The sequence below is a fragment of the Furipterus horrens genome, unplaced genomic scaffold (genome assembly GCF_987537825.1).
Source record: "Furipterus horrens unplaced genomic scaffold, mFurHor1.1.pri manual_scaffold_5, whole genome shotgun sequence".
In the NCBI taxonomy this organism is placed as follows: domain Eukaryota; kingdom Metazoa; phylum Chordata; class Mammalia; order Chiroptera; family Furipteridae; genus Furipterus; species Furipterus horrens.
Window position 1 is genome coordinate 151,263,706 of NW_028327175.1, and position 27,001 is coordinate 151,290,706.

The 27,001-nt window shown below is 39.4% G+C and overlaps 1 protein-coding gene across 1 annotated transcript in view; it reads right to left on the bottom strand.

The window, feature by feature from the left end:
* CCDC6 (coiled-coil domain containing 6) overlaps window positions 1-27,001 on the bottom strand; it is a 104,996-nt gene that overhangs the window by 38,340 nt on the left and 39,655 nt on the right. Inside the window, exon 2 of the mRNA XM_090278063.1 lies at window positions 19,323-19,472. Coding sequence (XP_090134189.1) covers window positions 19,323-19,472 — 150 coding nt within the window. The remainder of the gene's footprint in view (window positions 1-19,322; window positions 19,473-27,001) is intronic.

Here is a 27,001-nt window from a genome sequence, read left to right on the forward strand (position 1 = left end):
TATACTAATGGTAGGTAAAATCTATGGTAAAGGTATTATCTTTACCCTAAAATAGTTTATCAACAATAAGTTTAAATGACAGCTACTGGTTTTAGGAAGATGAACTTTAGTCTTATAACCTTTAAATCATTTGCATAAAGCTTTTCTTGTAGTAGCTGTATTTTCCTCCAATACTTTTTCAATTGCTGCTATTTTTATTTGAAAGAAACCATCTCCTTTTCTTAGCATTAGGCTTCCATCCTGAGGGAAATTAACACAATAAAGGAAGCAATCTAAAATTGAAAAATCTCTTCCCCGCCAAGCAGCATTTGTCACAGAATATCAATCTGAGAAAAGAGAAGCTTCTCATTGGTTTACCAGAAAATATTCATGTTTACACAGATGGTCTAATACTATCAATATCTGATTAATAAAATCTATAAAAGCTCTCAATTTTAAAAGGTTTTTCCCTCTCAAAAGCTATACCCCAAGGGAAATTTGACAGTAAAGCTGTCATCACCAGAACTCAAGTAAGGTCCCTGGGTTATACTAACCCATTTGGAAAATATCAAGTCATCCTGAGATCTATTTGGCAAAAATTCCATTTTTGTGTTCCCCCAAAGACAGAGCTGAAATGAACAGCTTTGCTGCCTGCTGTGTTCGGCCGTCTCTCAGGTGACATGAAATGCAGAAGCAGGGGATTAAGTTTCTGAACAGGATGCTAGACACAGAAAATATGCTTCTCTTTGGAACAAAGAATCCCGCAACAGAAAGAGAAAGCAATGAGGCGAGAATTAAGGTGAACAAGGAGAAGGGGCAGGCAGGGGAAGGGATTCTGAGGAAACTAATAACCAAAGAGTTTGCCTCACTACGGTCTGCCTGAGAAAAACTCAAGAAATTGATGGTTTTAAATAGATACCATGTAAATTCAAACCATTTGGCCCCACAGGGCTTAAACCAATACCCTGAATTCACCTATTTTAAAGCTACAGCTCTTGACAGTACAAACAAAAACCCTAAAAGGAAGCTGGTTTATGCTGACCCAGGACTATCAGAAATAAAGTCCAGTTTCATCTCAGAGTAGGATCTTCAATATGGGCATAAAATTCCAGGCATGATTTTAAGTTTCTAATCAAAGGTCTTAATGCTTTTATGAACAATTTTAAGTCATCCAAGGTCAGAGATCCTGACCTAGTACAAAAATAATCCAGACTAAGAAGTAAATAGTCCAGCGAATTCTATTAATATGTTTGAAATACAACTTATAAGTTTGCCTTAAATATATCTAAAGCAAAATGCTTAAAGTTTTCTTTTTAAAATCAGAATTTTCTTTAAATTCACTTTTTTATAAAGTAAATCTCAAACGTTATGGAATACTCTTATTTGTGCAATATATTGTTAACATTAACAAAAGTGAAAGCCCCATGAAACTGAAATCACATTACATAACAGATGATCCACTGCAGTACAGTACTTTTTCATTGGAATTAGATTATATAAAGATGTGTTCCTTAGGTTTCAGCATGACAACTATACTAACATAACTGAAAAAGCCACATGCAAAGATATAATTATAAACCTGTAAAATTCTATGTACTAAAACTTGGACATTTTCTCATTACATCCAATTGTATGTGGAGTCCCAAAGCAAACTTTTAGCCCGTTAAATAATACAAGTAGAGCATCAATTTGATCTAAAACAGGCTAGATGTAAACATCATTCAATTATCAATAACTGTTGTCTTATAATTTACAAAGGCTTTCTGGATACATTTCAGTGATCCGGTCCTCTTATATAAGAGATTCATGAACTCTTCACTGCATTTATTCTGGGCAAAATTCTCTCTAGCAGGTAGAGGCACTGAAAATCGTTCACTGGAGAGAAGTACCATAGGTGCACATGTAGTTTGGCTATTGAGGCAGGCCAGCATACAGCAGGTGTGTCAAGTTCCAGGATGGTCAAAGTGTGTTTCCAAGTCTGGGCTTGTCAATCCAGCCCAGGTCAAGTGAGGCAAGCCTTCTGGACACCAGTCTCAGAACCCAGCTTTCTTAATGCAACCTGAAAATAAACTCAAGCCCTGGACAGGCAGTTCAGTTGGTGGGAGCATTGTCCTGTACACCAAAATGTTGCGGGTTTGAGACTCAGTCAGGGCACATATGGGAAGCAACCAATCGATATTTCTCTCCCACATGGTTGTCTCTATCAAGTCAATAAACATATCCTCAGGTGAGGATTAAAAAATAAAATTACAATTAAAAAGTTAAAAAAAAGAAAAAGAAAATAAACTCAAGATGCCCCTACCCCTGCTTTCACTAGTCAACACTAACATTTCTCTCTGTGTGCTAACCAGCCCTACAACCATCTGCATTGGACCAAGTCAACGCCACCATAAGACAATAGCTGCATTAAGTCATTGTGATACAGGGAGACTTGGCCAGACAGACCCAGAGTGAGGGAGGGGCTGCAGAAAACGCACGAAGCAGCATGGTAGCATCATGCTGCCCCAGTAACTGAGCTAGCACAGCCTAGGCAGAGACAGGGCAGGAGGAAGCTGCTGTGCTGAGTTGTCCCAAGGCTAGAGAGTAATGAACAAAGGGAAAACCCCTCCTACCCCCTTCTGGTTCCTAACTGAAGGGGAAACCATAGGACACATTAGCACGTGTACCATATAGGTCAACATGGCGGCAGGGGGAGGTGCTGACATGCCAGTCTAGCCTGGGTAAAGGACAGGACTGAATGGCGAGCTAGACCCTTCTGGAGTGCACAAAAGTCTCTGCCAGGAGATTTAAATAGAGGGAAGACAGAGACTCAAGTTTCTTCCTCTGGCTTTCACAGCACGGACATGCGGGCCAGAGTACTTGTGGAACCAGTGGGCCCTGGAAGCCACATGACTGGACAGCGGGCGCTGGGCCCTGCAACTGGCACAATGTAGCCCCTGCACAGCCAGCTGCAGTGGTTGGCAGCAGCTCTGGGCCCTGGCCCCCAGCACCGGAAGTGGCAGTGGCAGCATGGCAGCGTGGGTCACGCATGGAGACTCCAGGGAGAAGCCTGAAGTTGACTGCAACTTGGAACAAGCTGAGCCACCTGCAGTGCCCAAAGGATGGTATTTTAAATGGGAGAAGAAACTTCAGGCATGGCCTTGGACTGGTCTGGCAGAGGGTGGAAGGTTTTTCTCTCTGGGTGTGCTGGAGGGGATGGGCTCTGAGGCAGAAGCCTGCCATTCTTCCCAGTTGTGTAGGTTTTGAATAAAAGACCTCTTCTCTTCTTCACCAAACCTCTGCCTCCAGAATTCGCCTATGGGTGGCGGCTAGCAGCAAACCCCACTTTCTGTTCGTTAACAATTAGACTGTCAACAATCATCATGTCATTAACACAAGCTTTGAAAAAGTTCAAAACTATCTCTCAGAACATTGAGTCTCAAAAACCAACTTTGCACAACAGCTCCACTGAGCAGCCTGAGCAGAAAGTCAGCCTCCCACCTCGAACTCAGAACATCACCATTGAATGCCTTGCAGGCCCACAACAGTTCCCACCTCCGCCCCCTGCTGTTAGCGGTACCAATATTCTCAGTCAACACCTCACATCTCGTTACCAAACGGCATTAAGGCAGCCTCCGTACCAGCTGTCAAACACATCCTCTTTCTCCATGCTCATGCCCCAGTCTAGCTCAAGTCTTTCATTCCTCTTCACGGGGCCTCTGTCAAAGCCTCCTAAGTGATCTTCCCAGATCTAGTGTAGGTGATCCTAGGAGACAAGTACTAACACTTCAACTCCCTGTTCAAAACCCTTTAATAGCTCCCTATGACTTGTAGACTAAGTCCAAACTCATTAGCATGACGTTCGAGTCCCTCCACAATCTAGCCCCTCTGCAAACTTCCTGTGCTTTCCTTGTGCTATTTTCATACTCAGCCCAAGAGACAGGCTAAGGTTTGTAAACATAAATGCCTTCAGGGTCCAGGCATCTAGCAAACAAAAAATGGATGAGGCTAAGCACAGTGAGTGGTGGCAATTGCTGTTAAAGGCAAAGCTTCCAAGTTTTCAAAATGAAACCCACCATGCTGGACAAATACTCTGGACACTACTGTGGTCCAGGGGCTTTCTAACCACACTGAACCCCTCTAACACAAGCTGCTGCACATGTTCTGCCCCTTGCCCCGGTCACACTGTGCCCTATGCCTAGAGTCCCTGAATCTCTCCCTCCCTCCAACTTACAGAAACTGGGGGATGGCTCAAAAGACATCTTCCACTGCGCCTTCCAATACACCCTGGCATAAGGTACACTCCCACTTCTTACACTGTGACAAGCACACAGTATACTTGCTGTGCATTTTAATTCCTAATTCATTGTGTTTTTCACATTCTTTCTATTAGTTATGAAAGTGGCTAACTCTTCAAGGCACTAGTTCCTATGTACCAAGCACTTTACATACATCAATACACTGAGTCGCCATAATCTATGGTAGATACCACTGTCTGCACTTCACAAAGGATGCAACCACAGCTTGGAGAGGTAAGGTAACCTGCCCAAAGTCACACCGCTGGGAAGAGGTAGATTCAGGGTTAAAACCTAGGTCTCTAGTTTCACAGCCATGCCCTTTTACCCTGCATTTGTGCTGCTACTCTGAGCACCTAGATACATTCTCAATCACCTGCAAGCTCTGTGAAGGGCAGTGACCAGGACTTACTCAATTCTACTCCAGAGATCTTGAGGACACCTTATCTATGCAAATACTGATTAGATAAATAATACCCCCACTTCCTATAGACTGTTTTTCCCTAGACTAAGCCTCAGAATGAGCAAAACTAGGCAAGTATAAATACCATTAGAGAGAGAGAGAGAGAGAGAGAGAGAGAGAGAGAGAGAGAGTGTGTGTGTGTGTGTGTGTGTGTGTGTGTGTGTGTGTGTGTGTGGTATCCTCAGGCCTCAGGTGACCAACACCTTTATCAAGTAATATGACATTGCCACCGCCTCCAAAGCCTCATGTGTCTCTTCCTGATCATAGCCCCATATCTACTAAAGGTAAACACTCTGATTCTTAAGGTATTTAACTCTTTGCATCTTTTTTCTTAAAAAAAAAAAAAAAATTGTTGCCTATTTATTTCTAAGCATGACTTTGGCTTGATTTCTTTTTTTGTCTGCCTTCTTCTGCTAATTGAACTTGTGATTTCATTCACCCATGTTATTCAGTCTAATTGTGATTTGTATTTTTATTGCCTTATTAGTATCCCAGTGGCAAATATACCACAATTTTTCCGCTCTGTGAACGATGGGCATTTGGGTCATTTCTAGTTTTTTACTATTATGAACCATGCCACAGAGAACATTCTTCTATACATCTGGTGCACACATGCACACATTATGAAATATATCCAGAAGTGGAACTGCTGGGTCACAGACAATGAGTATTTCCAACTTCATTATGTAATGACAGCATGTTTTCAAAATGGCTGTAACCATTTCCATGCTCTGAGAGCAGTGCATGAGAATTCTCTAGTCCAGTCTTGTTGTGCTTCATCTCACCTTTCCCGATTACTAACACGGTTGTGTACTTTTTCACGTTCACTAGCCATTTGGCTATCTTTTTATGTGACGAGCCTGCTGAAGTCTCTTGCCATTTTTCCTATGGGTTGTCTATTTTTCTTATTGATTTGTAGTTTTGTGTCAGTTATATATTTTGCAAATATCTTCTTCCACTCTGGTTTGTCCTTGCATTCTCTTTACACAATTTCCTATGATACATCTTTGGTTCTCTTCTCTAGACAACATTTATATCTCTAATCCAGATTCTCTCTTTTGAGAGAACCTCTGTCCAGCTGCTTATTTATCTCCATTTGGATGTCTAGACATCTCAACTAAACTTCTGACCTCCTCACTCTAAGTCTGCGCTATACCTGCTGTCTTTCTCATCTTAAATAATTCTTCTAGTCATGGAAGCCAAAACATCTAAGTCTTCCTCGATCCTGTCTGGCTCACACCCACTTCTAATCCAGCCTCAAATTCTATGGGATATTCCTTTAAAATGCAGCCCAAATCCATGGTCACCATCTTCACTACTACCATCCTAGAACAATCTACACAATCTCTTAGTGTGGATTTTAGAATATCCTATAAAAAGAGCTTCTTGTTCCACACAACCTTGGCCCTCACTCCTCAATCTCTTCTCAACATAGCAATCAAAGCAAGATTGTTTCACCACTTTACTCAAAACCCACCTAAGGGTGAAAGCCAAAGTCCTGACCATGGCTAAAAAGGCTTTACATGACCTGCAGGCCGGCCATTGAATCCCCGGACCCACTACCTCCCAAACTCATCTCTTACTCCTCTACCCTGCGAGGCTCCACTTCAATTACATTGGCCTCTCTGCTGCTCCTCCAATATGGCAGGCACAATACCACCTCAAGGCATTAGCAGTTTCCTGTTCTCTCTAGCTTTAATGCTCTTCCCTCAGAAATCCACATGACCAGCTTCCTCTTCTCCAAGATGTTGCTGATATTACCTCACTGTTTAACTTACTTAAAATTTCAACAGCCCCTTACCTGTCTTTACAGTGTTCTTTTTTTCCCCCTGTGGTGTCTAATATATCCTCATGGTGTTTCAAGCTATCTTTTAAGTTTTCACATTCAACTGGTTATTGCTGACTACAGAAATACAAATTTTTTATGTGGGGAAAAAAAAACTTAATTATTTACTTGTAAGTTCTTTAAGATTTTCCAATTACCCAATAATAAATAAGTGGCAGTCTTAATACCTCTTTTCAATCCTTATATCTTTTATCTTTTTCTTGCCATTCTGTACTGGCTGGAAATCTAAAACAATGATGAACAGAAGTAAATACAGCAGGCATCATGATCTTATTCTTGATTTTAAAGGGGAAGTTATTAAAACTGTCATAAGTAAACACAATGTCTGGTAGCCTTTTTGAAAACAATAATACATTTAAGTTCTATTCTTCGCTCACTATGATCTTATCATGAATTACTATATTTTATCAAGTGCCCTTTCTCCATCTATAAATATGATCATGTTTTTCTTTTGATTCTGTGAAAATAGCAAATTATACTTACCAATTTTTCCACTGTGAAAATAACCTTGCATTCCTTGTATAAGTGCAACCTGGTCATAATGCTTATCCTTTTAATATACTGTTGGATTCATTTCCCTTATATTTTATTTAAGATTTTTGCTTATGATATTTTCACTGTAACTTGCCTTTCTTGAACTGTACTTAAGTTTGAGCTTATGGTTATGTTAGCCTTAAAGTAAGTTGAAAAGCACCTCCTCCCCCCCCTTTTTTTTAACTTTATAGAGTTTATAGAAGATTGGAATTATTTCATCCTTGAATGTTTGGTACAAGTCTTAATGAAAGCATTTAAGCCTGAAACTCTTTTTCTTAGTCTATTGATCAATGATTTAATTTCTGTAATAGCTCAGAAAACTTATGTTTTCTATGTATTTCTTCCTCATTCAGTTGTAGAAAACTATATTTTTTCTAAGAATTTTGTCCATTTCGTCTAAAACTTCAAATGTATTCCCATATAGTTATTCGTAAGTTAGTCACTTAATTTTTGAATGTTTGTAAGAAAAATTGAGACGTTTCCAGTTTCTTAACAAAGATTTCAAGCTTGGCTTTTATTTCTTTGAATGTAGTAAGCATGGTAGTCAATGTGTGAGAAATCCAATATCCAAAGTATCTGGAAAGCCCACTTCCGTTATGTTCTTTCTACTAGTTTACCATCCATGAAATCTCCTACCTCCATCTGCCTGGTTCTCCTTGTGTGTTGGACAATGTATTTGAAATTTTAATTGTAGGAGAAACTAGTGGCCTAAGATGATGGTATCTTCCTCCAGAAAATTCCATTCTCTTTTGCCAGTCACCATCTAGTTTAAATCTATTTTAATCTAAAACCAAAGCTTCATGTTCTCTAATTCCCCCAGATGATGCAAAACTGGTGCACTCTTATCCTGAAGGTACAGTTCTTCATGATTCCAGCTTGAAGTGGGGCTGATGTATAACTGTTTCCATTTCTGGCCAGCTCCGAGCTCTGACTTCTGTAACACCAGCCCCACACAACTACGAAAAGCGCAACTCAGTTTCTCAGCTGTTTCTTAGTGAATAGCAAATGCTCTCAGGACAAAAGCCACCCCGAGTGCTGGAGTCTTCTCTCAATTCCCATCCTCTCCAGAATCTCAGCCCAACAGGTTCTTTACTATCTTGTTAGTTGTTTGATACTTTTAATAAAAACTTAAAAGTATTTTGTTTAGCTTTTCCTTTATCCTTAGTGAGGTCTGTATGAATTATCTAATCTGTCACTTTCTACAGGGGAAGGCATACATAACTTTTGAAGGGAGTAAAATAGCTAGGTCCTTCCAGAAAATTATCAAGCCCTCACTTCCGAGCAGGTAGCTCCAGCAGAACATCAGGCTTCCCATCCACTCAGAATACTTCAAGGGCTAAGTTCGAGTTTCCTGCATTTCCAATAGTATGATGCCGCATTAAGTATTAACACCTTTCAAGAAATCTGGTTCGAAAGGTTAGAAAAAGATGCTCCACAAATGAGATAAAGAAGTTTTTAGGCTCTTAAGTCAGCCTACTGCACTAAATGTCTGTTTCATAAAAACCGGCAGTTTCTTCTTCTAAGAAATGGAGAGTGCTTAGCCGAAAGAATAATTCATCCTAAATTGTATTTTAAGGTAATCACTGGGCTGACCATAGCATAGTTTGAAAATAAAAAAGAACCTATGCCAAAAATGCAAAACACTGCAACATTTATAACTGAAGTTTTAAAAGCATTTAAAAAGCATTTCCAGTGACTAATATGAAAGTATCCTTCAATAACTAAGATTTACCTTTTCAACTAGAAATAAAATGCTCACCTCCACTCTGGTGAATAAATCAACCTCTTAGACCCAGCTTCATCTAATAATTTTTACTTTCCTTTTACTTTTACTGTTATTTCTCTCTACCTGCATTTCCTCACACTTTGTCAGGAAGCCAGCATAAGAAGCTTCTAAGTCCTTACTCTTGCCCTTACAGTTTTGGAAAGTTGTGCTGGTACATCGAATGTAACCATAATGTCAACACAGATACATACACTTTGAAAGAAACTCAGTGATTCCTTAAGACTAAAGGAGTGAGTTAATGTTATTGTATTTTCTAATCATTATGCACATTACATTGTGGGCTGAGAGACTTTTGGCATGCTAACAACAGGAAATTTCCAGTTTATAGCTTAGCCTTTAGTGGTTGCAGCATTTAAAATGCCTTAAAAACATCTGAGGAGCTCCTGGCAGATGTATCATGAACGCAATGCATAAGCCCCCTGTTCCATGAAAAGAAACAAGGAACAGACAAAGCTGTGGGTCAGCTAATTTGGAATGAAAACCAACATTAAGGAAAAAAAACAAAACTCTGCTCCAACTGTTCTGTAAGCTATTAGGTGATAGCAATTTTTTCTGACCAGTTTTAACAGTCCTGAAAAACTAAAAGCCAAGAGGACCACTGGCCTAGCCACCTTAATAAAGAACATATTTCAAGGTCTCTCTTCCCACCATTGGAAGAACCAATTAATCTGAATGGATGCAATGGCAATCTTAGTCCAGGTGCCCTTGAAATTAACAAACAGTGTTACATATATTTATATCTCTATGACGTGATTTTACTGCCCGCACAAACAAAAATCACTTCGTTGCCATCTTAATGACCTAGGTAACTTGGAGGGGAAAAAAAGGACAGCCACCAATTCTTGAGAAGAATGGTAGTAGGTGTCTACGCTCACTTCTTATACCTGCAGACCCATGCTTGCTACCCAGAGACACAGCCTTTCTGGGGTTAGGGAAGCATGCACTCCAGAAGACTGATCCATTAAGATGGTATTGGAAGGAGAAACTACTCCAGAATTGAGGGAAGGAGAGGGAGAAGGTAAATAAAGTTTGTTAAGCCTTTGTCTAGAATAGGCAGATGTTAAAATTCTTTCTCCCAGGTTCTATTCCTGTGCTATAACAGAGATGAAAGAATAATGCATTGCAGATCATTCTGAACTGCTGCTTGGTTATAAATCATTTGGAAGAGGCAGCTTCGGCAGTGGTTTCTGCCCACAACTTCCTTCCTTTCCTCTATATATCATCTTTCCATAGATGCTAGGAAACTTCAACCACTTTAATTCCAGGGGGCATTCTGATCTCAGGCACCAAGCTAATAATAATAAAAATTAAGACTGGCCACTTAACAGGAGATCCAGAAAACTTTTATTCTTAAGTACTTTCAATAATCAATAAAAATGTGCCCTCCCCCAATAAGATACGGGTATCATAATTTCTGTTATAGCTACAGTGGCATTATTTTCTGAGGACCAGATCCAGTTTCAAATGTGAATTAAAATTACAATACCACAAATCTATTTATTATTTTAAGGTTTGAAATTTCAAAGTTGGGTTAGACTGAAAAGAATCAGAGATACGTGTAATACTCAGTACTCTTCTTATCTCAATCCTGCTCCAGGATATTAAAAAAGGGAAAAGTATGTATTAACTTTTGGCAGTGGAATGGCTCAGAACAGTGTAGGCAACAATTGAACTATTTCTTTTCCCAAAGAGCAAGAAGTGCACTTGATGTATCAGGCTTACACAATAGCCAAGTGAGAAAATCCACAATTGCTAAAACCATTATTAATCTCAGCAACGAGAGGACTTCCAGTTGGCAATGGTGAATGGTGGTTAACAGTGAGCCAGGGAAATTAGGAATTTTTTTTTTTTTATATAATTTTAAGTCGGTGGAGTGAATCACATCAAGAATGATGAGACAGTTAAATTAATCACTAGAGCATTCTGTGTACTTTAGTTATGAACAGCTTGGGCAGTCTAGAATGTTCTATCACCTGCAAATGAGCCTGACTCTACAGGGAGCTTCAATGTACTGTTACCCATGACAAACAGATACAATTATAATACAGGACTCTGAGCTAAGTCGGGGGCACAGAAGGAGGTTTCAAAAGGTAAGGATAGGATCCCACGGAGGCTGCCAAATTGAAGATGGCAGCATAGGCAGACACAGCTCGCCTCTTTGCACAACCATCAAAATTACAACTAAAATATAAAAAACCATCAGCCAGAACCATCAGAAATCAAGTTGAATGGAAGTCTGACAACTACAGAATTAAAAAAACCATATCCATCGAGATGGTAGGAGGGGTGCAGACACGGAATGGGCTGGTCCCACACCCATGTGTGGTGAATAAAAATTTGGGAGAGCTGAGTCCTAGCACCACACCAGGCCCCCGAGCCCACGGTTCCAGTGCCAGGAAGATAAGTCCCCACAACTTCTGGCTGCAAAAACGAGCGGAGATTGAGTCAGTGGAAGAAACTTCTGGAGCCCCAAGTAGCTCCTCTTAAAGAACCCACACACAGACTCACCTACCCAGACTCACTCCCTCTGAGCTCCAGCACCAGGAGAGCAGCTTGAAAGGCACCAGTGGTACACAGCGAAGAACTTAAGTGTCTGGTATCAAGGTGAGCAAAGGCTGTTGTCTCTTTTCTAAACTCTCCCCACACAGAGCTGGCAATGTGTTGCCATATCTGAGACTACATCAACCTGACTAACTCTGTTTGACCTGCCTTAAAGATCCCCAGAGACTGCCCCATTCAATTTACTGGCCCATCCAAACTGCTATTCCATGTGAATGACTATAGTCTTGGGTTCATGCTTCACAACTTCCTAAATCCTTTCAAACAAGAAACAGCTGGCCTTAGTGAGCCTCAGTCCCAGCACTAGCAGCAGCCAGCTTAGATTCATAGCTTGGCTCCACCTGGGAATCTCCAAGCCCAGCACAAGTAGCAGCCATCTCAGATTGCTTTATTGCTCAGGCAGGGTACACCAGGCAAAACAGGTGCGGGCTGACCTTGGCCTGCACCACCCAGGGAAACCCCCGGAGCACCAAACCCAGTTAACAGCTATAGACCACTTCAGAGCACCACCACCCTGCCCCTGCACAGCTGATCCTCCATGGAGGGCAGAGGTTGGTGGTCAGTGGTCACAGCCAGTCCTTACAGCTGACTTGCCTGGATAATCCCTCCCACTGATATGCCAACAGCAACCAAGGCTTAATTACAAGAGGAGAGTGTACTCAGCACACATGAAGGGCACACCTTGAGCACCCAGCTTGGGCGATAGGGGAGGCTGTGCCACTGGACCCTATAGGACACCTACTACATTAGGCCACACTACAAGAGAAATGGAGTCAAAGTAGCTCTACCCAATAAATAAATAAGTACAGGGAGGCTGTCAAATTGAGGAGGCAAAGAAATATGGCCCAAGTGAAAGAACAGAACAAAACCCCAGAAAAAGAACTAAATGAAAAGGAGACAGCCAAACTATCAGATGTAGAATTCAAACACTGATGATCAGAATGCTCAGAGAAATAATTGAGTACAGCCACAAAATAAAGGAAGTGAGAGTTATACAAAGTGAAATAAAAATATACAGGGAACCAACAGTGATGGAAAGGAAGCTGGGATTCAAGTCAACAATTTGAACAAAAGGAAGAAATAAACATTCACCTCAAACAGAAAGAAACAAGAAGAGGATTTGGAACCTCTAGGACAGCTTTCAATGTACCAATGTCCAAATCACAGGGGTGCCAGAAGAAGAGAAGAGCAAGAGCAAGAATTAAAACACTTATTTGAAAAAATAATGAAGGAAAACTTCCCAAATTTGGCAAAGGAAATAGATACACAAGTCCAGGAAGCACAGAAAGTCCCAAACAAGTTGGACCCAAAGAGGAACACACCAAGACACATCATAATTAAAATGCTAAAGGTTAAAGATAAAGAGAGAATCTTAAAAGCAGCAAGAGAAAAGCAGAGAGTTACCTACAAAGGAGTGCCCATAAGACTATCATCTGTTTTCTCAAAAGAAATTTTGCAGGCAAGGGGTTAGCAATAAGTATTCAAAGTGATGAAAAGCAAGGACCTACAACCAAGCTTACTCTACTACCCAGCAAAGCTATCATTTAGAATGGAAGGGCAGATAAAGTGCTTCCCAGACAAGGTAAAGCTAAAGGGGTTCATCATCACCAAGCCTTACTACATGAAATGTTAAAGGGACTTATTTAAGAAAAAGAAGATCAAAACTATGAACAGTAAAGTGACAGCAAACTCACAACTATCAACAAATGAATCTAAAAAACAAAGTAAGCAAACCACCAGCTGAGAGATGCAATGAGGAGGAAGGGGGAAATGGTGCAGGGATTAAAAAGCATAATTGGTAGGAACAAAATAGACGGGGGGATGTTAAGAATAGTATGGGAAAAGGAGAAGAAGTACATCCACAACCCATGGTCATGAACTAAAGGGGGGATTGCTGGAGGGAAGGGGGGCACTGGGTGGAGGGGGACAAAGGAAAAAAATGGGGACAACTGTAACTGCTAAGTCAATAAAATATACTTTTTTAAAAAAGGTAAGGATAAAAACAAGCACCAGAATTTAAAATTTCCTCTTTACAAAATAAGATACAGTGGTCCCCCTTTTTCTGCAGTTTTGCTTTCCACAGTTTCAGTTACCTGCAGTCATTTGTGCCCCCAAAATATTAAGTGGAAAATTCCAGAAATAAACAATTTATAAGAGTTAAATTGCGCACCATTCTGAGTAGTGTGATGGAATCTTGCGCCATTCTGTGCCATCCTGTCTGGTACATGAATCATCCCTTTGTCCAGCATATCCACGCTGTATAGGTTCCCAACCCATTAGTCACTTAGTACCACCTTGGTTAGCAAATTGGCTACCATGATACCACAGTGCCTGTGTTCAAATAATGTTTATTTTACTTAATAATGACCCCAAGCACAAGAGTAGTAATGCTGGCAATTCAGAGATACCAAAGAGAAGCTGTAAAATGCTTCCTTTAAGTGAAAAACTATGTCTGTATTGCAAAAAGCATAGTCTATATAGTGATATACATATATATAATACTATCTGCAGTTTCAGACACCCACTGGGGTCTTGGAATGCATTTCTCACGGATAAGGGAAAACTACTGCATTTTTTAATTACAAAAGAAATTCATGTTGTTTTTACAAAATTAGAAGAAAAATGGCACAAGAAAATTAACCTAACTTGTGAGTTCAGCACACAAATTACAGCTAACATTTGGATTATAGCTGTTCAGACTTTTAAAATATATAGATATGACATATAACACCATATGAATTTAAAAGTGTATAACACTGATTTGATACGTTTATATATTGCCATATGATCACCATTGTAATGACAGTTAGCACCTCTATCAAATCACCTAATTATCTTTCTTTTTTTTGTGGAGGGAATAATTAAAATCTAGTTTTTTCACAAGTTGGATTATAATGCAACATTGTTGTCTACATTCACTAGACTTTTTTATTTAACATGCATGTTGTATATAAAATTCTGATGAAGTTTGCTCACCCAGCATTTTTTATAAACTTTAATTACAAATTATAATTAAACTACAACCTCTCTTCAAGGCATCTCAGGGCAGGATTTAGTTCTGATAGAGGCTTGTGCTGAACTTATCAAAAAGGACAAGAAAGTTCTTTATAGGACAATTTCTCACTAGTCAGGTAACCAATCACAGTCTAAGCTCAGAAGGATACAGATTTTTCAGGCAAGAGTTTTCACAAAATGAAGATATTATTTTGTGCCTATTTATTGGATCTATACAAAAGCAAGGGAGCAAAACTGCATGTTTTGTTTTGTGTGTGTTTATTTCAGTGAGCATTAACATAGTTGGAGGTCTTTAAGCTATCTCCCAAACTTGATCTTCTAAAAGGGCCAAGAGATTTCCTCTCATCTTCACTTGAAGAAACGAATTCAGTTTTTAAAGGCGTTATATACCAGCTTATTCAGCAAAGGGACAGGAAGGTGTCTCTCCATAGTAATAGCCTCATTTTGTTCTCAGGCCCAAAGAATTCCTTTGAAATGCACATAAAAGCAATGTCTAATCAGTCTGAGAGACAACAGCCAAAGCATAATGACAAAACCAAAATTGTTCAATAAACTGCCTCTCAGTGGCCTTTGGAGGAAAAATAATTAACACTTTCATGGTGAGCAGGTCGATTCACTCATTTGTCTATCAGTGACACCGGCGGTAAGGTTTCTTCTAGCAGGTTTTTCACAACAAAGTCCTATCCAGAAGCAAACATCCTAGAGAGCCAGATTAAAGTAATTACACAGTTCAAAAAGTCTACTGGTACCAATTACTCTAAAAATCTTCCAGATGGAGATCAGTTCTTCCACACTGGGTGGCAGAAAATGTGAGCCTTCCACAAAGGACTGATTGAAACAAGGAACTATAAATGGGGGGCCTGGGGGATGAATAACACAGGCCCACAGCCTTGCCTCCCTGTAGCTCCTGAGAGCTCTCCAACTGGCCCACAACAGAAGAGGGCTTCCTGGGACACAAAAAGGCATGTAGTGATACCTGATGTCTAAAGTGGGAGGTCACCTAGCATGCCACAGAACAAACATCACTCTAGAACTTTCCAGTGACCTCAAATCCTAACTCCTTGCCATCCGTCTCCATTCAAAAGTCTGAGAACCAGGAGTGGAAATCATGGGTTATTCACATGTACAGAGTTTGTCTGAAAAAATTCTGAGGCTGGGTGGTGTGATGGTTGCACAGCAATGTGAGTGTATTTAACACCACTGTATTATTACACATTATGCCCTGGCTGGTTTGGCTCAGTGGATTGAGCGTCGGCCTGCGAGCTAAGTGTCGCTGGTTCGATCTTCCAGTCAGGGTACATCAGAGAAGGAAAACTCTGACTCCAAAAAACCTCCGCTGCCTTGCAGCATACCTCTTCAGGGGAAAGGCTAGGGGAGTAAACCCCGACAGAAAATCCGGAGCCGGAGTCCCTAAGGCGGTTTTGACGTTGTAGTCAACACCGGCAACTCCTGCGGCGCACCTGAAGCCAAGCTGTATTGACTCCGTCTTTCCCTTGGACCCTTCAGCTGCGAAGAGAGGGGGGGTCTGCTGCATGGGCAACAGCAGACCCTCCATATCACCCTGCCCAGGCTCTGTAGCTTCAGCTTCACTGGAGAGGACACTCCAGCGTCATCGCAAGATGTCGATTCAACATGGGAGGAGACAGATACCGTGTCACTCCCGAGTCGGACTGCACAGCCATTCTCGGCGGTGCAGATAGACTCTTAAGAAGCTACACCATCGTCTCTCGAGACGGACGGCTGCCAACATTATTACACATTCAAAAAATGACTGAAGTGGCAAATTTTATGTTGATTTTCCTATCTATATACCTCCTAAGAACCAAGCTAGGACTCATGAGACATTATCTCATAGAAACATGCTGACCACTCATTTGTTCAGATACTACAAGTTAGATCACTAACTACAGACCTATTTAGAGTTCCCTAAACAATAGCCACACCTTCGTACCATACCCTTTGTTTTGACTGAGGGCAAACATAAGACCAGTGCTCTGTGTCTGGAAAGTACCCGGCCATGTAATATGAAAAACAGAGACATTTATTGAAGATACAAGAAACACTGTACACAGGACGATGATGCCTCAGTCCCCTTCCAAGTAGGCACCTTGGGACTTCACACAGCTCTCCCAAGAGGGACATACTCTGATGCACAACACCTTCCCAATCAAAAAACACAGTTAACATGGTCCTGATCTTGTTGTGACTTTGCCGCACCTGCTTTGGGTGTGGAGAAACAGGCGACTTCCATTAAGACAACTGGGCCTACGTTTCTGAAACACAGCCGATCCATAGACCCATGATTCATTTCCAGTTATGACCTTGAGGAAATCTGGTTCATTGGTAGTTGTCTGAATCAAGTCATTATCAATTGCAGCATGATGTTCCTTCTGCTCTCGTAGCAGAAACCACGAAATGAATTTTTCCACGACACGCTTCATGTCAAGATCTTGCATCAAAATCTCAGACACAGTAGTTTCTGGAATCCCCAAATTAGCTTCTAGTTCTCACACTCAGTCGCCAATCTTTGCTGATTACAGCCCATACATGTTCAATATTCTCAGGTGTTCTGCTTGTTGCAGGCCTTCCAGAATGTGGATCACTTTCAACAGATTCTTGACCATCTTTGAAGCATCTGTGCCCCACTTTTATTTGTGCTGCACTCATTGCATCCTCTCGAAGAACCTTCTGAAATCATCCAATTTCCACGGAGCAACGTTCAAGCTTAACATAAAATTTGATGCAGATCCATTGCTCTACTCACTATTTTGAATGTGATGGCCAAAAGGTACACATGCTCACTCAATGACATCTACTGCCCCCACTGACTAGTACTGTGAAGTTGTCATTGTTCACGCATGTGCTTTCCAGTCCACTCTCCTTGGCTGCCAGGTTACATCAATGTTGCACGAACCGTTCTGATTACATTAACAATGGCTGGACTTTTTCCAGACAGCCTTCATGTTACTTCTGGCAAAAAGTTTTTTGTGTTGTTCAATTTATATATTAGTTTCTTTAGAAATATCCAATGTCCCTCAAAAATTTTTAAGTTTTTAATATATGACCAGGTAAAACTATTCTTTAGCTATATGAATTATTAAAAAAGAATCACTATATTTCTCCAGGTTATAGCTTTATTTATAGGATGCTCAGAGCTTAAGCTTTAAGTCCAAACTTTCTTATGTCAAGTGTATTACTATAACTAACTCCCTTGTCTGTTGCACGTGGCTTTTAATATTTTCACTCTTACTTAGTATCTTATATTAATGTCCTCAGAAAGTAGGTGTTTGTGATAAGTGAATGAGAGGCTGATTATAAACTACACACTAAAGAAGCACTCACGATGAAGATGAGTCTTTATAGATAAAAGGAGTGTGATCTGGCTAGGTTTTGACAGCTTTTTAATGAATGTACTTTGGTCAAAGAGTCCAAGTATTAACAGCCATGAAAGTTGAAAAAAAATGTTTCTTACAGTGTTAAAAATTAGGGCAACTGATTACACACTAAACTCAGAACAACAAACCATAATGGCATTCCTTTAGTTCTAGAAGCAACAGGGGGAATAAGTCATCTAATGCTGCCAAGGTGAGATACACTCAAAAGGCCAAACTTACCTTCTCCCTCATTTTTTTCTTCCAAATCAGAATGCACATGAATAAACAAAAAGTTTCCACACAGAAATTCTGCCATAAATCTCTCCTAGACATGAATGCCTGGGTGCCTCTATTCTTCACATTTCAATAGCTGCCATATAAATCAAAATTTCTTTGTAAGATTGTAATGGTATCTTTATTCAGTAATCAGGTAGAAAAATGGGAATAAAACAAAGACTGAATAAAAGTTGCCCAGTCCAGTATATGGTTTTAACACTGAAGTTTCTATACCAAAGCTTCCAGTCTCCTCCTATAGGATAATCTATGTTGGATGGTAAAAAAAGAATTTAGGAAGTTTTTCTAAAAGCCTCGACTATCCTTTTATTATAACCTCACTAAAATACATATGTCAACCAAATTAAGGAAGGAAATTGTTAGTGATGCCAGTGAATGGAAAATATAAGGGTGTGTTTCTACCTTTCACAGCCTTCTGACAAAATGATATTAATGGTCCTCCTGTGATAATTTTATCTCTGTTCACGATTTTGAACAAGCTGTGTTAAATAAAAACTCAACATTCTACTTATTCTTAAGTTCCCCACAAAATGTTTCCCCAAACAAATTTTACTTTTGTATTTTACTAGTAAGCTTTTGGTGGGGGAAGGGAGGGAAGAAAGCCTTTGAACTAAAAAGAAAATCAAACTTTCCTATATGTTTTATGTAGTGTCTTCTACATACTATTGGTGATTAATATTAAGTTTTAATAAATGTCTGGTACTCGTTCAGCAACATATTCTTCACCCATTTGAACACAATAGATTGTGTGTAATTTTAATCACAGATTGCGACTATCTTTTATTTTTTCCCTTAAATGGGCAAAAATATTTTAGTACAAAAGACCCACTTCTGACTGCCAAAAATATGCATTCATTAAAGATTCAATATAAAAGGAGAAAGAAACCTCACATTTGGTATTAATCCTCGTATTTCCAAAATACTACATACTGCATTTACTCCCAGGCTGAGGCCTCCAAGTCCTCAAAATTTCTTGAAATGGTGGATAAAATATTTCACCTTTCCTAAGCAGGTAAGCTACGTAACCAGAGTCTTGAGAATCACACTGCTGCCATCTTTACCCAGTACTTTTAATCTCCAAAGAACATTACCAACAACCTCATCAGCAAATGTTTCAAGCAAAATGCTCTATCAAAGTCATTTCTTCCTGGAAAGAAAAACAGGCAGGAAAGATGAGAGGGGAGAAAAGATAATTTACCTGCATCAATTTTCTGGAGAGCTCATTAGTGAGGAACTCTTCTTCCTTCTCGTAATTTACAGCAAGGGTTTCTTTCTCCTTCTGCAACGCCTGAATTTTCTTGAATAACGTGTTACTGATGAATTCTTCTTCCTGCTCAGCCCTGGCTTGCTGTTTAAAAAAAAAAAATCAAAAGGGAACAAACAAAAAAAAAACACATGTTAAGAAAACAGGAAATTTATTAATTGAAATATAGTTCTTATTTCCAGAGAGAACACCCATTTTAATTAGAACTATTTTTAACTGTGAGCCAGCATACCCCATGAAGCACAAAACAGAGGAACTCAGCAGCAATCCTACCCCAAAGGGCCTCCCTGTACTATGTATGGCCGCATCTTCTTAAAGCTGTATTTCAAAGAAATTAACAAAGATTGTTCTGCCATTTTTAGAAGCAATCCCAAGTCAATCATCAGAATAGAGAAAGGTCCTTCTCATATGGGAGATAAGTCCAGTTCTGGGGTATGTGCATCAATTCATAACTCTCTGTAAGTCACTACATCTCAAGTTTACACGGCAGGTCCTCACATATGTCATTTTGATCAAGATCATTTCATCATAATGTTGATGAGATGCGTAGGAACTGAACTCGTGTTTATATCAATTAGGCTGTCTGGCAGCAGTTCCAAGAACCTATCCACAATGTTAAGTGAGTACTTACTGTAATTACAGTATCTAGGCAAAGAATTTCACCTCACTTAAAAAAGTGAAATATGTCACCTTTTTAGAAAGTTATTGAAAGGTTTGGGGTATGTCATTTAAAAAGTGCTACAAATACACATGGCTTTATTTACATGTTCATTGAGTAGTTACTGGAAGAAAATAAACCAGTAGCTGAAAAATAGTTATTGCAAAGTAGTGGGAATCCAGGGGGTAAAGAGCAAGGGTGGATAAAAGGAGTTTTGTGTTTTACTTTATCTATGATATTTCCCTACTGGGAATTTCTTAGAGGTGTGGGCAAAAAGGTCAGGCATTACTGAATTTTCTTTTTAAATTTCTATTTATTGATTTGAGAAAGAGAGGAAGGGAGAAAGAGGGAGAGCGGGAGAAAGAGAAAAAAAGAAACACCGATTTGTTGTTCCACTTATTTATGCATTCATTGGTTGCTTCTCATATATACCCTGACTGGGGATCGAACCTGCAACCTTGGCGTATTGGGATGCTCTAACAGACTGAGCTACGTGCCCAGGGCCCAGCATTACTGAATTTTAAAAACAGATTAAAAGGGGGTCAGTAAATCGTCTCCCTCTAACTATGTTTGAATGAAATAAAGAGAAAAACTAACCATCCTTGAAGCAAATTAATGTTTTCAGAAAAAATATACTTGTTTCAAATTGAGTCAACTGTATTCAACAAAGCACTCTTTAAGCCACAATATTATGATGCATAAATCCCCAATGATGCATTCCCATTTATTTCACCTGCCAAGTCAAGGGCGGGAAAGCTACATGAATTCTAAGCCTGGTCCAGCACCTGTCACTTACAATAATAGGGGAGCCAGAGGGCAAAACACAAAAGGGCACCTGCATGAAGCAATTACCACCTTTTATTGTACAAAGTCTGACAACCCCTCCCAGTTCTGGTGGTTTAGGTTTCTGTACAAATTCACTAGATTTCCCAATACCCACACCTTGATAGGCATGGCTTCTGGAGGTCCATCATTCCTGCTCTCCATCAGAGGCCCAGAGGAAGCATGTCTGTCCCTGGAACTGCCTGCCAACCCCCTCTAAAAGGAGCATATGTAGTAAGTACTTAGACAAAAAACCACAGCTACATAGAAAGTGGAAATTTTGGGAGAAACTCCAGCACTCCATTTCTCTAAGAAACTATCTGGAAGTGTCCAGGAGAGCTGAGCAATTAGGAACACATCACAGCTAGTAAATTTGTCTCACCAGGCAAGAGCATCCAGGGAGCAGTCAGTCCCCTAAGTCCCCAGTGGCTCCCTCACACACTTCATATTTCGTCAGCACTTCTCAATGTCTATTCTTTCCACTATGATCAAGCGAAACTACTGAGGACTGGCGCTTCCCCTCCCCCTTCAAATTAATCCCCCTTCTCTTTCAAACTTACATACTTCAAGATCTTGTACAAGTGCAATGGGCAGAAATCCAAAGGATTTATTTAAAGCTATTTGACACATATATCCAAGCCCACAATCTGGTCAAGCTACCTGTTTTTCTGGTTTTGACTGACAAAGTTCTATGATTTGAATTCTGCTTATTCTAAAGTTACATAATAAAAAGGTTGAGAGGAAATGTAATTATGTTTTTGTTGGTGATTCTGCATTTAGAATTCAAAAGGGTATTTGCCATAAATTAATTTCATTATTAAGTCAGACTCAATTTCTTGCCTGTTACTAACAGACATTCAATATTTTAGACGGCAAATTTAATCACAAGTGGGAAAAGAGAACCAGGCTCACAGGCTCAGCTGACCACCTGCCCTTTGCACCCCAGCCTAGAAGTGAGAGGTTGAAAATAAGAGGCTAGGCCCTAAGAGCCTGTTCACATAGCTTCCACCCACTTTTCCTTTCATCCTTTCATCTAACCATTAAGTTACAGGGACAAAGCATTTCCACGTAATATAAAACAGAATATTCTATATAAAACAGAACATTCTATAGAAAGTAGAATTAGTGGTAGCAGCAGGGAATGGGGAAGGACTGCTAATGATAAAGGGTTTCTTCTTAGGGTGATGAAAATTTTTGGAACTAGGGCTAAGTTTATACAACCTTGTGGATATACCAGAACCCATAGAATTGCACACTTTAAAAGGATGAATTTTATGGTATAGGAATTATATCTTAAGGAAGAAAAAGAATTCTGATAATTAACTGGGTCAGTATTTCACAGAACAACTGGTTTCCTTAGCAATTCTTCCCAGGGTTAAAAAGCAACAAAAGACCCAAACTGCAGTCCCTTGTGGTAAACCCCACCAAGACTTACTTTCTAACCTAACTGCAGTTTCAGCCTCTCCCAGGAATGGAATTTAAAAACTATCAGTCTGGACTTTCCTGGTCCGGGCTAGTACGGTAATCTGCCTGATAAAACTCGCTGCCTCCGGGAAGGTAAACTTACCTGAAATAACCCATTTTTTTAAACTTCCTTGTCCCACCCTCTTTCTGCCTCTAAAAACCTTCCATTTCGTCCAACTCCTCAGAGCACCTTTTTCTTTAGCAGATGGCTGGTGCTCGATTCGTGAATCGTTCAATAAACCAATTAAATCTTGAAGTTGACTTGAATTTTTGTTCTTTAACACCAGGGAAAGTGGCAAAATTCAAAAAGATAGGGGCAGGGAGATGTGGAAGAGACCTAAATCTGCTCTAGAAGTACCTCTCAAAGTAAGTGACATGTCACCGGTTGTGAGAGACTGAGGCCACGGGAAACAAAATCACTCACCACTTAGGAACAGCCACATATTTCTAGGCAAAGCTCATTAATAAATAAATGTCCCTCTCAGGACCCAGGAATAACATGAGGAACTAGTGTTCTATGCAAGCTGGTTAAACCAATCTAATTTAACAAGGGTGGTAACAGATCCTAAGATATTTTAGCTAAGTTTTGGCCACCGATTAGTTCTCATTGGGGGCTCTTCTTCTGCGTCCCACAGCAGCTAAACATCCACAGAAAAACCATCCGTGTGGAGGACAGGATTCCAGGTCACCAAAACATAAAGCCAGAGTTCACCCTTTTCCCTATCAGTCACAGATGATTTTAGGAATTAACACATAAATGATGACAAAACATGAGATGCTGTATCTAATTATAGCCTGAGAGGAAATTGTTTTTAAAAGATCAGATAAGGTATACTGACAAGTGAGTAAAATTAATTATCAGAGTATGAGCCTTGCATTACAGAAAAGCAGTAAGTAGTATCCACTTTGATCTTAATCTTAGTCTTGGCTTTTTCTTCCCCCAACTCCAAAACAGGCCTTTTTATTTAAGCCATAAAATAAATTACCTTTCCAATTTATCCACCACCAGCACCACCACCCCCAAAGCAAGAAGAAAACCCCAAACACCACTTGCAACAGGTGTCCCTGTTTGGCTATACCACATGGAATCTCATTAGTTTTATCAATATCTTTTTTTTATATCTGGAATGCTTAAAATCCTCAGCACACCTAAATACAACCAGATTCAAAAATAAAACTTTATTTCAAAAATGAAATAAATAAAATTGTATTTCAAGGTTTACCTATAACTCAAAAGAAAATGTGAGAAAAAAATTTAGGAGATTTTTGAAGGGGGAAGTCCTTTTCCTAGTGTTTTGCATAGACTTGTAGATTGAAGACTGGAAAACTCTGGGGGTGGGGGATAAAAAAAAATCTGTGATTATACATTCATGTTCAATATGGTTCTAATTGTTATATTTAGAAATAGAGTGAAATGAGTATAATCTTATTCACTTATTATTGTCTGCTATTTTGCCCCTCACCTAGCAGTAATAGCTCCATGCCTGCTAATGCAAGGACTAGAGTATAAAACATCTCCCCATCATTCTTTCCCCGTCCTACCAAAAATCCAATATAAAAAAGGAGTGAGGAGAACAACAAAGAATGAGGGTGGGAGGGGGAGAAAGCAGGAGAAATTTACCAAGTCTACTGGAAAAAATAAACACCAAAAGAATTATTTAAGAGAATTGTTTTTCCCTGAGTGACCACTTCTTTAGGCAACCTCTAAATGAGCACAATTTTCTGCAGATGAGGAAAACACGGTTCATTCGGAGCCACTGCTATTATGTCAAAGGCAAAAATTTGATAAGAGGTTCCACTGTAATTATTTAGTTTCTGTTCTTTATCAGTGGCATTTAAAGATCAAGGGTTAGTAGAGAAAGGAGAATTTAAAAACTCTCAACAATAGCACTCACTGCTGAGGAGAAAATTCCAAGTGCCAAAACTAAAATAATCTAGGATGATGCAATTCATGATCTGTCAAGAATTTAAAAAAAAAAACAACTTTTCAAAGCAAGAATACAAGCAAAATCAACTCAACAGCAACCACATATAAAGGATATAATCAAGAAAGTTCAAGTGACTACCAAGATAATCAAGTGGTTACCAAGATAAGTTGACTTTGTTTTTTTTAAAAAAATTCCTTTTGAGTGCTGACTTGTTTTCATACCAAAAAATCATAAAACTAAGATATAACACCTTGAGGCTCTAATGCATAAGAATCCAGGAAGGCTCTATTTATTATTTTAATTATTTTAATTACTTAATTTAGGAATATATTTAAATGTATTTAGGAATGTATTTAAATGTATTATTAAATTTAGGAACAGATTTAAGTATTATTCTAATTACTTAAATTTACAATTCTGTTAATTAGTCACTTACAGTCCACATTTTAATAATTTGAACATCTCAGTTTGAGATAGCATTTAAAACCAAATTATTGCAGAAGCCAAGAACAACCCAACACAAAGTCAGACAACTGAATAAAATCCTGTTCTTTCTCCACTGTCATTTATTAGGTGTACCACTTCATTACTGGTTTTTCTGGGTGATGCTCAGAGTTCAGCAGAACTCATGACTGATGGCTGGCACTTCTTATAGGACTAGCTCAAATGTCAGTCATACCAATGGGTTTAACACCACAAACCACTGTCCTGCACTGTCTAACATTTATGTGTCAGTATTGCAGGGACTGGGTGGGTGGCAGGTGATGCTTTCATTCTCCTATCAGAAAAACAAGGAAATGATATTACATGCCTGGGAATTACAATTCTCTATTTAGTCTGTGGAAGCACTAGGTTATTTTGTGCTTCCTCCATATACTGCATACTATCTTATATTTAAAGCAATTAATAGTCAACAAATGAATATATTATTTATTACATTCCAGCACTGCCAGCAAATCACCAAGTACAGGGGGATCAGAGCAGAATACTGACGAGGCCTCACAACTTTGCAGTTCTGCCCCAGAGACTGTGCCTGGACCATTGTTACAGGACTGCAGGAGAGGAGAGAAAGCAGCAACAAAGGGTGACTTTCAAGACAAGAACTCAGGGAATCGTGATGTTGAAAAGGACCATAACAGTTATCGAGTTTAATCGAGCTACAGTGCCTCTCAAACCAGTGAAAGACCAGTCCTCACCTAGATCCATAACAGACCAACATGTAGACCTCTGTGCATGTGCTATTACACCTGACTAGAACACAATTCTGAATACACGCCTTACCATTTGAACTCAACACCACCCAAAGTGGTCCACACCCAATTCAAGATGAGTCCACTGATCAAATGCTTGGATACAGAGCAATAAGAAATTGCTAGAGAAGTTGCTAAATGTTTACAATGGATTATGAATTTATCTCCTCGTGGGTGGAGACAAAGGGAGTACATGTTCATAGGTCACACTTTGAACAGCCCTGTGTTGAGGGAGGTTCATATACCCCACCAGACTTGGCAGTCAGACTGCCTGGTTTACCAGATGGCTGTGCTCACCTACAGTTATGTGATCCCATGACACTTCTCTGGGCCCATTGCCCTGTGCTCTATAAAGTGAAAAATATTTGCACATCCCTTTGGATTGGCTGTGAAAATAAATTCAAATAATCCACATAAAGAGCTTATAGTGCCTTGCATGAGTAAGCACTCAAAAGATACAGAAAGGCTTGGAGAGGGGGACTGTATGGAAGAATTAATGAGAAAACACTAAAAGCTTCTAGAGTCTCCCTTCATTTAACTAAAAGGGGGAATGGACAGAATTATGGTACATCCATAGAAAAAATATAATGAAACCACTGATTTGTATGTACTGTCATGAAAAGATGGCCAGCAGCAGATGGTTAAGTGAAATACCAAAGCTGAATGCGTGTTTGTGTGTGTGGAGGGAGGGAGAGAGGAGCAACACGAGCACAGAGAGGGGAAAGATTCCATGTTGAGCTCCCATGCAAAAACCTACATCAAGGACACAAAACCACTATGATTAAGTTAGCAGAAACCATCTATTTAGGATTCCTGTCACACAGTCACCACTCTACCCTCACAATCTGCAAAGGCTTCAGATATTCCAAGTCTCAAACTATAAAACAATTTTACCTAAAACAGTACAAAGAAATAAAATATGGTAAATGAGCAGCAAAGAACTAAAATATTCAGGCAGGTTTGAAAAAGAAGACAGAACTTCTTGAAATAAATGCCTAAATTCATATCGCATTTTGTATTTCAATAGCAAATTCAACACAGCTGAATAACAAAGGACTGAATGAAAGACAGAAGAACTAATCCAAAATGTAGACAAAGAAACAAAAATATGAAAAAATGTGAAAGATATCAATAGATATAGGAAAGAAAATGAAAAGATTTAACACACAATAAACTAAAGACTAAGAATAGTAAAGAGAAAAAGAGGGGGGAATATTTGAAGAGATGATGGCTGTGAATATCCAATCTTTATTTGTACAAACATTTACAATCTGAGAATATTCCAGAACTAATGAAAGATATCAATCTATAGATATAAGAAGCTCAAAGACACATTTTAATCAAACTGCACATTAAAGCAAAATCTTAAAAACATCCTAAAAGAAAATAGATGATCCAAAGAGAAACAAAGAGACTGACAATTACTTCTCAATATCAACAAGGAAAGGAGACAGTGGAATATTCTCAGAATGCTAGAAAAAAACAACTGGC